This window comes from Galeopterus variegatus, unplaced genomic scaffold (assembly GCF_000696425.1).
Source record: "Galeopterus variegatus unplaced genomic scaffold, G_variegatus-3.0.2 Scaffold4327, whole genome shotgun sequence".
Lineage (NCBI taxonomy): Eukaryota > Metazoa > Chordata > Mammalia > Dermoptera > Cynocephalidae > Galeopterus > Galeopterus variegatus.
In genome coordinates, this window is record NW_007730438.1 from 72,999 (window position 1) to 83,693 (window position 10,695).

A 10,695-nucleotide genomic window follows, 5' to 3' on the forward strand; every position below is an offset into this window, starting at 1 on the left:
TGAAAACTCAACAGGGAAAAGCTATGCCTTTTCTAAGAAATCAACTTCCCAGGTCACTGAGCAACTGAAATATTTTGAAAGAAACAACTTAAAGCTCTATTACAGTTGAGAATTATCAGGTTTCATTCTAAATCAAGGACTTCACTGACAATGACTATAATACTATTCTGGAGTGAAATTTCCATTCATTTCAGAAACACTGAAAAGCCCCTGTTTCAGTTTTATGTTCCTTCCTGAAATGAAAGTGGTGACATATTTGGGAAAAAATGACAGTACATGGCAAAAATAAACCTACTGAACTTTCCTGACATATAAGTAATTTGTTGTCACTGTTCATAAATACATTTGTTGTATTCATAGGCCTGTTTTAACAGAGGCCATGTTATTATCATATTTTCAAGTATTAGCATTCTTCCCATCACTACCCATTAATCAGAATGGCACATATTTTAAGTGTTTGCCCCTCTCAAACTTGAATTACTCGGTTAATGACATTCACTTGAGTATAGAGGCAGCCTCTTGTTAAACTGCTACCTCTTAAAGAAACCAGCACAATTCTGTATACATTGCAAGTGCTTCATAAATATTCACTGATGATGGTATTTGCTCATTATATGCTCTTAACTGTCATTTTGATCCCATGTTAGCAAAGAACAATTTTATGCAAAAGTATCAGAAATTATTTAGTATTTATTTGGATTGAGGCATTCTAAATGAAACGGAAGTTTTCAGAGTAACTAAAAAATAACGTCATTGCTCCTTCAAAGATTTCTACTTACTAATACATCACACCTGGACACGTGTTTTTGGTTTCAAGAGAACCCAATTGCACAACTATCATCTATGACTTTCTATAGTCATTTTGGAAGTTATTTTATCTTACTATCTTTGTTGTGCAGTTCTCTATGTTTACATCTGGCTGCTTACCATCGAAACTGGCCTTAATTTAACTCTTTGCAGCTTCAGAGACATGCCCTCCCCTTTATTTTTAGTGCTCTGAGCCTTGTGTTGGAGGTGTGGTGGAGTTTGCATGTACTGTCCTCCCAGAACTCATGTGGAAATCTGATCCCCAATGATGCAGTGTTGGAAGCTGTTTGAGTCAAAAGTGAGGATCCTTCGTGAATGGATTAATGCTCTTCCTGGGGGTTGGGGGTAGTGAGTGAGTTCTTGCTGTACTAGTTCCCATGAGAGCTGGTTGTTTAAAAGACCCTGGCACCTCTCTTCTCTCTCTCTTGCTTTCTGTCACCATGTGATCTGCTTGTACCCACCAGCTGCTGCCACTTTCCATCATGAGTAGAAGCAGCCTGAGGCCCGTGCCAGATGCAGCTGTCCCAGAATGTAAGCCAAATAAACCTCTGTTCTTTATAAATTACCCAGTCTCAGGTATTTCTGTTATAGCAACACAAAATGGACTAATACAAGATCTGATTCAATATACCTAACCCTATTTATTATTTTAAAATCTTCCCTCTAATCTCCTTCCATTCTTTCTTCAACAGAACTTTCTGTGGTGATGGAATATTTTCTATGCTTTCCAATATGATAGCCACAAACTTTCTGTGGCTGTTGCGCACTTGAAATATAGCTAGTGTAACTGAAGAACTGAATTTTAAATTTTATTTAATTTTAATTAATTTAAATTATTTAAATAGTGACATGTGGATTGGACAATGCAGTTCTGGATAGAAGAAGCTTAAGCTGTGAAACTTGTCCTTGCAGGGCAGCTTCTGTCTTTTCATCGAGACATGCCATGTAGTAGGACACTTTCTAGATTTTTGCAAAGTGAATATATTTTCTTTTGGGGGTCTTCCTACTGATATCAAGCATTTTTCTATTTTTTTTCTGTAGTAGCACAATTGGAAACAGTACAGTGAAGATTCCTTTGTGAAGGGTCCAGTTAAAAGAACATTTGTGAAGGGTCCAGTTAAAAGAAAAATAAGTAAGATGGTAGACAAGATTCAGTGGGCATATACATGCTATCAATTCACACACACACACACACACACACACACACACACATGCACGAGTACCTTCACCTTTTTATACAATAACACACATGTGTATGTATTCTAGTGGATTTGATTTTTCATTCTTTGCTTAAGCCAACTTTGAACAAACTTCTTATTGCCAAGCTTGAGGTCTATTCACAAATGTGCTGCTAATAAACCAGCATAGAAGTGGGAATTCAGGAGAGAAAAAAATTCAGTGATTTCAACAGTTATGTTAGGCTATCTGCTAGTAGCTATGTTGTTTCAGTGACAAGATATGGTGAAATTAACATTCTTGAAGCCAAAAAGAACTGATAGACTACAAATACCTAGACAAAAATGAAGATTTCACTTGAACCCAGAGGGAAGGTAAGGGGTTGTAGAAAGAAATTAGATGTGAGGGCATCTTATCTTGGCTATTGGGATTACTACTGCTAAAGAACTTTGAAAATATTTGCCTAGTCAGTAGAAGGTAGGAATAACAAATAAGTAGAAGGAGAAATCCCCTACACCCCCCACCCCCCAAATTCTTGAGCACTTACTAGACATAGCTAATTGACAATAACTTTAGCACACAGACTAGGCATTACTTATCAATGAGATAAAAACTATTCAACTTCCCTAGTATTTGCATGATTTATTTGGTACAAGGTACTACTATGGTTTGAAAGTTCCCCCAAGCTCATGTTGGTGCTTAATCCCCAATATGGTATTTGAAAGGTGGGGCCTTTAAGATATGATTGGACCATGAGGGTTATGCCCTCATGAATGGATTAATTCATTCATGGATTAATGAGTTTATGGATGGATGTGTTATTATGGGAGTGGCACTAACGGCTTCATAAAGAGAGTAGAAAGCACATTAGCATGTGCTCTTAGACTTCTCACCATGTGATACCCTGCACCACCTTGGGACACTGTAGAGAGTCCCACCAAGAGGAAGGTCCTCAGCAGATGCACCCCCCTCAATCTTGGACTTCCCAGCCTCCAAACTGTAAGAAATAAATTTTGTTTCTTTATAAATTACCCAGTTTCAGGTATTTCGTTGTGACAGAAAATGGACTAATACAGGCACTCTCTAATCAAGCTTCAGACAAAACTTCCTCTATGTGACATACTGAAGAAGCAGCCTCTTTCCTTTAGAGAGGTACATTTTTTTTCTTCTGCTTGAGCCCCTTCTTCTTCCCATTTCCAACCAGCACTCCTACCCCTGACCATTTCTCCCCATGATTCAGTCGACGTAAGATGTGGTTAGGAGGCATTTTGGAAGATGTTCCTGGAAGCCTCATGTTGGTCTTTGGACCTAAAATTAAAATGGGTCATTATCCATAACTCGAGTGTCCCTAGACACTAGATTGCTTTTATTTGTGTAGAGGTTTATCTGCTACAGTGCATTTCTTCTCCTCTTGAGAACACATTGTGGCTTAATTATTTAAATGACCCTCCCACTCTCCCAACACATTTCTTTCATATCATGAGAGTCAGACAATCTCCTAGATTTTTGTGGGCTCATGTCTCTGAATCTACTGAATCTACCTTGGGTCATATACTCATCCCTTAGCCATGATTCTGTTCACCAGCAGAGAAACAGAAGACCTCCCCTTCCAGAAGAGAATACTTCCTTTTATTGTAGGATGAAGTAACACAAACTAATACCCAATGGCTTACCTCTTTGCGCAATCATTAATGGGACTTTTCAGATACTGTCAATTAATATGCTGCCTCCATATGGTAAAAATGAAGTGCAAAATTATCAACTCAAATTTCCATAGAATTTTACCAAATAAATCCTGAAAACCACTTAATCCCCCCCCCCCCCCACTTTATTTGCCCTAGTTATATAGAAGGACACAGTGCTATAAATATACTCTAGGAGTAAATTTATGAGGTTAGTGAGACCAGGAAAACAAATAAAATAAAATAAAACAAAATCAGTTAATAGAAAAGTTTTGGAAACTTCATCTCTGCAGCTTTACAAGTGACCTATAAAGTGAAGGGTTCAAAGCCAGATTCTTCTTATTTTTTTGGAAAATTTGTCTTACAGGTGTACTTTTGTGCAAGACAAGTTTAGGTGGATTGAGAGTTACAGTAAAGGTAAAAAACCTAAAAACTCACAAAAGCCCTATATACTAAGTGACAGTGCATACCAATTATTCATATTTCTTTAAAACTTAGAAATTTATTTTTTGTCTATACAGCCTTGAACTTCACTAGAAGGAGTGTGGCCAGAGGTCCAGAATCCGCAGTGATTCACATAAAGGCAGTAAATATCAGGGGCATTGTCTGTGTCTCAGGCTCTAGATAGAAGAGAATTCCACGGTTCCTTTCACAAACATTTAGATGCCTGCTTTTAACCAGACCCTGAGGTTATAGGGAGAACAAGACAGAAATGGCCCCAGGACTCAGGGGCACTTATAATCTGACACAGGAGTGTTGTAGCCAATGTCAGTGGGGAAAGAATTAATCTAGATGAACGCCTAAAAATGGAAACAAAGCTAGGTGAAATTCTTTGCTTATCTTGTTTGAGTTTGTTTTTCCTCTTTCATTAACCTAAGATGCTCAGCTGGGGAGCCAAGCCACCCAATTTGGTTGGGCATGAAGGTGGAGTATGCACTTCTGTCATATTCTAGGTAGGACAACACCTGCATGACCCTCCTAAGATTTGGACTGCTGCTATCACCTTTGCAGTCTTCACCATGGCTCAGAATAGTCCAAATCCTTATCTGCATAGCTGTGCCCAGCCAGTGGAACCTCAGGCTTTCTATAGAAAAATATTCTGTTCTTTACCATCTCTACGTACCAAGTGATTTGTGTATCAGTCAGACCAAAGGGTCCCAGTTTGCCTGGGACTTTCTGATTTTGCTCTGAAAGTCTCACCTCCCAGGAAACCCCTCATTCACAGGTGGTCACTTTCAACCTAGGCATATGTGGCTTTCACTTAACCTAGTTAGCACAGGATGCTCCATGATCTACAGTAAAGTCTTACTTTTCTTCTTATTTCATAGGCAATACTATACTTTTATTTGTTCTTAATTTTCCTCTTAATGCACTACTAACCCCGTGGTTTTTTTTTTTTATCCCCAATTCCCTTGTCTAGAATTCTTCCACCAGCTTAAATAGACTCCAGCAAAGCATCCATTTGAAAGCCCTTAAGTAAGAAATAGGAAGGCAATGTTTCTTACCATCTCTTGACATTCCTAGAGCAAGACACTTCTGCAGTCGGCAGTGTTGGCAACGGTTTCTGTTAGTTCTGTCAATTAAACAGTTTCTCTGCCTTGGGCAGGAGTAAGAGGCATTGTTCTGCTGGCTCCTCCTAAAGAATCCCTAGAGGAAAAAAGAAAAGGGGAGAGAAACAGATTTATAAGAAGAGAAATGGAGAGACCATTAACATATGCATTTGCTACTTTTTCTATGGTGAACATAGCTGAGTTTAATGTTTAAAATTCTTTGGATACCTCTCCTTGGATAGCTTGCAGATGTTTCTGGGGAGAATACTATCTGCAGAGATATAAAGGTACAATTCATTCATTCATTCATTCGCTTGTTCATTTGCTTATTTAATCAATGTTTGCTAAAGACATTTGCAAGCTGTGCTGTTCTATGCAAAGAAAAACAGAACACAGTTCCTGCCCTCAAAGAGCAGTGGGGAAGGAGTGGTGAAGTGGTGTGTGACTGCTAAACCACATATGACAAAACTTGGTGGGGACAATAGCACAGACTGTGTCAAGGCCATGGGGGTGAGGAACTTGGGGGGTTTGTTGCAATAGCAGCACTGAGGATTGTGTGCTCAGTGTGTGCTGTTTTCCTAGTTCCTAAGATGCATTCTTCCCCATTTGAAAATTTTTGAATTTGGCCAGAATGCATCTGGGAAGTTGTTTTTTAAACCAATGATGCACCTTATAATCTACTATATTTTTTGAATAAAGAAAATATTGTGTATAAACTCTTCAATAAAAAATGAGCAGTAAGTAAAAACAGAACAAATGGTCTCTGTATGGCTTCAGGCATAGCAATATAGGAGGTCTTCATACAAGTAAGTTGGGTCCTTCTGGTACAAAATGAATCACCATAGACCATACACTACCCCTCCATATAGATCCACAGCTGAATTTATTATTATTTTTTAATTCTTTAAATACCAGCCCCCTTAGTGATATTATATAATACCTTATTAGGGAAAATAAGCATTTTCTCCAGAGATATGAGTTATCATTCATCCACTCATTGACCTACATAAACAGTTTCCCTAATCACTCTTTGCTCTTGAATTGCCTAAGCAAAACAGCAAAAGTGTGAAGTGTCATAGCAACATAGCGGTCTATGATAGACTCACCAAGAGAAATTTTAGGAAAAGATAACCCACAGCATCATCTTTTGGAAGGAGGAAGCCTAGAAAAGTTAAGAAGAGTAAGCTCCATGCGCATCTTGCTGAGAGGCCTGGAAGTCCCCTGACTTCCATCACACCTTCTGTGTTTCCTCAATTATCTGCAGGAGGATAAAGCAGGGCTTGTGGGACTAGGTGAGGCTAGTGAGGCAATCACTTTGGCCATGAAACTTAAGCATCACCAAGAAATTTGATAATCAGGAAAAATATGTATTTTAACATGTGTTAAAAAACATTGGTGTAAAAAAAAATACCAATAGTTTAAAGAAAGGATCAATATTATGGATTTTCCTTTTGTCTCAGGCTCCAATATGGCTTAGCATGGCACTGTGAAGAGAGCTTGGCTAACCTGTGAGGAACCTTAGAAATGGATGTGTGGCCAAGGATCTCCGTAGAGAGAAAGAATTCCAATGGGTTTTGTGGCTTAGGCCCAAAGCCATTCAACAAGGACCAGTTTCATCCCCCCATATCCACATGCATTACTTATTTACTGGGCCAGTGATGGTGAATGGGAAATCTAATTGCCTAGCTTGACTGAATCTATGGAACCCCTTAAAATAGAGATCACACATAAGCCCCCAGGGATTGAAAAGATGCCCTTCATACACCATGAAAACTGTCACAAAGTATAATCTCAGACCATCAGTCCTGATTAAAGTGACTTGAAATTTGCATTTGAAGATAGAATTGTGTGGATTTTTATCTTTGGACACTCAAGTGCCACCTAGCAAAAGAGGAGACATTTGGAAAGACTTTTCTGAAGTCACAACTATACCCCAAATTTGAGGCCAATTTGACATTAATTATGAGACACTTCTTGCTTATCTGTTGCTCATTACTGCAAATGAGGCTTTTGGCATGAAAAAGAGATTCCGTTTCAAATTTTAGTGAATGAATAGGAATTTGAATAAGTGCCTGAGCTGAACTGATGTTATTTAAAATGGCTTGTTTCTGTTGACTGGAAAGCAGTATTATGAAAACTCAGAGGCTGATATTGAATGTGCTGACATTGACATCTAATTTTGAGCAGAATTTCTTGAGTTTTCTATTTGGAGAAAAATATAGCATATTTACAAATGGGAGTTTTTTCATGAAAAAATAGTGTGGTGTACAATGTCATTTTGACTAAATCCTCAGAGTATGCTTTATAATAACAGCATAATTTCTTTGACTGAGGATTATTCCTCTAGATAGAAAATATGACAGGAGCCTAAACACTTGTTCCTGGCTATTGACCTGTTGGATTATATTTGTTCAGTAGTTAAATCTTTTGGAAATTAAAATGCTTTGCTCCTTAACATAAACACATCCCTATGTTTTGATCAGACATTTCCCAAATAGAGCTTACACAGTGAAACAAAACCAATTTCCACTTTGACATTTGAATTTGATGTAAAAAACATTTTTCATGGATATTATGTAAACTAGACCAGAGCTCTTACAATGGCATAGCAAGCCAACAGACTGGTAGAAATGCTTTCAATGGCAAGGATTCTGATTCCTAAATTATGAGTGTTTATGAATAAAACTATTTCTCTACCTGCCCAGAAGAAGTAATATCTTATTCAAGCAGGGTAAAAAAAAATGTTGACTTATAATTTTGCTTAATGTTTCTTCTTGAAAACTTAAAAAAATGCATTATGGTGGATAACATGTAATTGGTAAATTATAGGTCTGCAGAGGAACAGAACGTAAAGAACATCTTTTGATGTTCACATGCGTATTATCTCTAATCATCTCTAAAGCAGATCAATATGTTGACAGGTAATTACATTAATATTATTGTCCCCCTCTTCTTACCTCCCCCATTTTATTCTCCTTTATTTCTTTTTCTTCTCTTCCCTCCAATTTCAATTTCAGGAATCATATTTTTTTAAGACTATTATGAAGACACTGTCAGTCTTTCACACAGCACCACTATTTCAAGGTATAGTATGTTTTGTCTCATTTATGTCTGAAAGTCTCTTAAGATTAAGATTGGATCTTAGAATCTACAAGTGTACTACATCTCCTTCAGTTTACTGACCTTAAATTAATGATTCACTTTTCTTGCATCTTTGATCAAAAATAGAATTGTTCTTGTCAACAACTTTGCCAGCGTATTACCTTTTCCCTCCCAGACTGTAGCTGCATCTTATTGTTCTGGTTAGACAGGACAATAAACTTCACAGTTACTTGTAGAACTACTTTGATTTCTCATTGCTATTTAGTCTCTCTTTCTTTCTTTCTAAAGATTAATTTTAAAAATTTCCTGTTAAATCTCAAATTTCTTTTATCTCAGATTAGGTCTATGATAACTGCTGTTCTCCCAGGTCTTTATTTTAGAAGCAACTTGCTCACAGGGTTTAGTTTGTCATTGGAAGGATTGGTGGAAACTGTCTGGGAGGGGAACACTGGACTGAGAATGAAAAAACCCATGTTTGGGGACATGTTTTTACTATCCAGATCGATGATGTTGGTCAAATGACATAATCTTGCTTATGTCTGAGGACCTCATCAAAAAATGAAGAGGTGGAGGCAGATGATTTTTAATTGATTTTGAGATTATCTGGTTCACTTCCAATATCCCATTCTTCCAGTTTTCTTTCTCCGGAATGTGAGGATAAAGGATACCCATATGGATGGGTATCGCTATGTTAACTTGACTTCCTCTGTCTCTAGCAGATAGGCAAATCTATGCCCATTGGCTTATATCTTTACTTTAATCGTTAGTTCTTTCATATAGTAATAAGTGCCCTGGAGTTTCCTGGAGACAGTACTGCTAAAACAGCAAGAGCCAGTATTTATACCTCTGTAAATGTGAATAATTCAAGCTTTTAAATAAGAATCCATTTTTGAGGAGCTACTGACCAGTTAGACAATCAGAAAAAGGTGAAAGGCAAAAGGAGAAAATCCACCCACCCACCCACCACGCGAGAATTCCTGAGCGTCAGCAGCAGGCACAAGAAGAGCAGGCCTTCTGTGAAAGGGTGCACCACAGACTCCCCAGGCAAACGCAGAGCAGTGCTGTGTTAAAGTCCCGTACCTTGCAGCCTTCACACGTGATGACTCCGTAGTGGATCCCGGAGGACTTATCACCACAAATTTTGCATGGTATCACTTCAATTTGTGCTGAAAGGGGAAAACAGACATTTTGAGCTTACAAAGTTGTCTCCTTCCTTTCCCTTCCCACCTATCCCTGCCATGGTGTTTGTGTTTGAAGGTACTAGGGTGGCGTGGAGGCTTGGGGTTCATCCATACTATTTGAATGGCCTTCCTTTCAGGACGCCCATCTATCATTGCTGGCTTTGTTTTTCTCAAACTAAAAAAAATATATCTAGAGACCAGAAGTGTTCTAAACTCTTGTCTTGACTGTTTTCTCCTTTTTAAACTTGACCTTAAAATAGTGTGACTTGGAAATCTCTTGTACCCATGGCTTTAGTTTTCTTATTTTGCACTTGAAACATTAAGTCATTGAGAGCATTCACATAGACTTACTGCAATAATATCTTAAATAAATAAATAAGGCAAAAGTGGGTGGGGGTGGAGGTGCATGGTGACTTTATATATTATGTGGCTGGATGTTTTCTTGTGAAAATGACAATAATGAATTAGTCCAATATTTATTGAGCATACTTTATAGGTACACTAAGATCATGAAGGCTGCTGACACAGGATAAGATATGCTATTGATACCAACAGTCTAATGAATAAATCAAAATTAATACATGGAGAAATCAGAAAAAATAAATTATGTGGGAAAAGTATGAATTCAATAAGAACTGAAATAGTTGCACTGGGGATGAAGACATTTTTCTTGATTTATAAAATTGTGCAAGATTTGGTCAGGCTTACGAAAAGGCAAAGGGCATTTCTACAAGCAGAACTGAATGAAAAAAGATAGGAGGTCTGGAATGATTGTGGCTTGTGATCATTGAGACAGTAACTTGGTTATCATGGAAATTTGGGTTATATAACTGGATAGAGGGGTGACGCGAGATTATGGAGCTCCTGGAGTTGGGGCAGATGAGTTTTCACCTGATCCCACTGGCCATAAAGAATCAACAAAGTGAACAGGCTGAAGAAATGATGAAAGTGGTGGTTTGAGTACCTTAGAAAGGTGAGTTTGGCAGGCCAGCCAGAAGCAAGCTGGAGACCACTGAAGGTTATTCCTTGCCTGGGTTACATTGGTGGCAGGATAAATGAAAAGGAAGAGGCAAATAGAAAGACGGTTCAAAGGCAGAAATGGCCAGGAGATGAAAGCCTGGGTTACATTGGTGGATATTGGTGGCAGGATAAATGAAAAGGAAGAGGCAAATAGAAAGACGGTTCAAAGGCAGAAAT

At 38.1% G+C, this 10,695-nt stretch overlaps 1 protein-coding gene across 1 annotated transcript in view; it reads right to left on the reverse strand.

Annotated features, from left to right (window-relative positions):
- Window positions 1-10,695, reverse strand: part of RORB (RAR-related orphan receptor B) — a 79,179-nt gene that overhangs the window by 46,871 nt on the left and 21,613 nt on the right. Inside the window, exons 2-3 of the mRNA XM_008587269.1 lie at window positions 9,398-9,483; window positions 5,171-5,312 (exon numbers count right to left, since the gene is read on the reverse strand). Coding sequence (XP_008585491.1) covers window positions 5,171-5,312; window positions 9,398-9,483 — 228 coding nt within the window. The remainder of the gene's footprint in view (window positions 1-5,170; window positions 5,313-9,397; window positions 9,484-10,695) is intronic.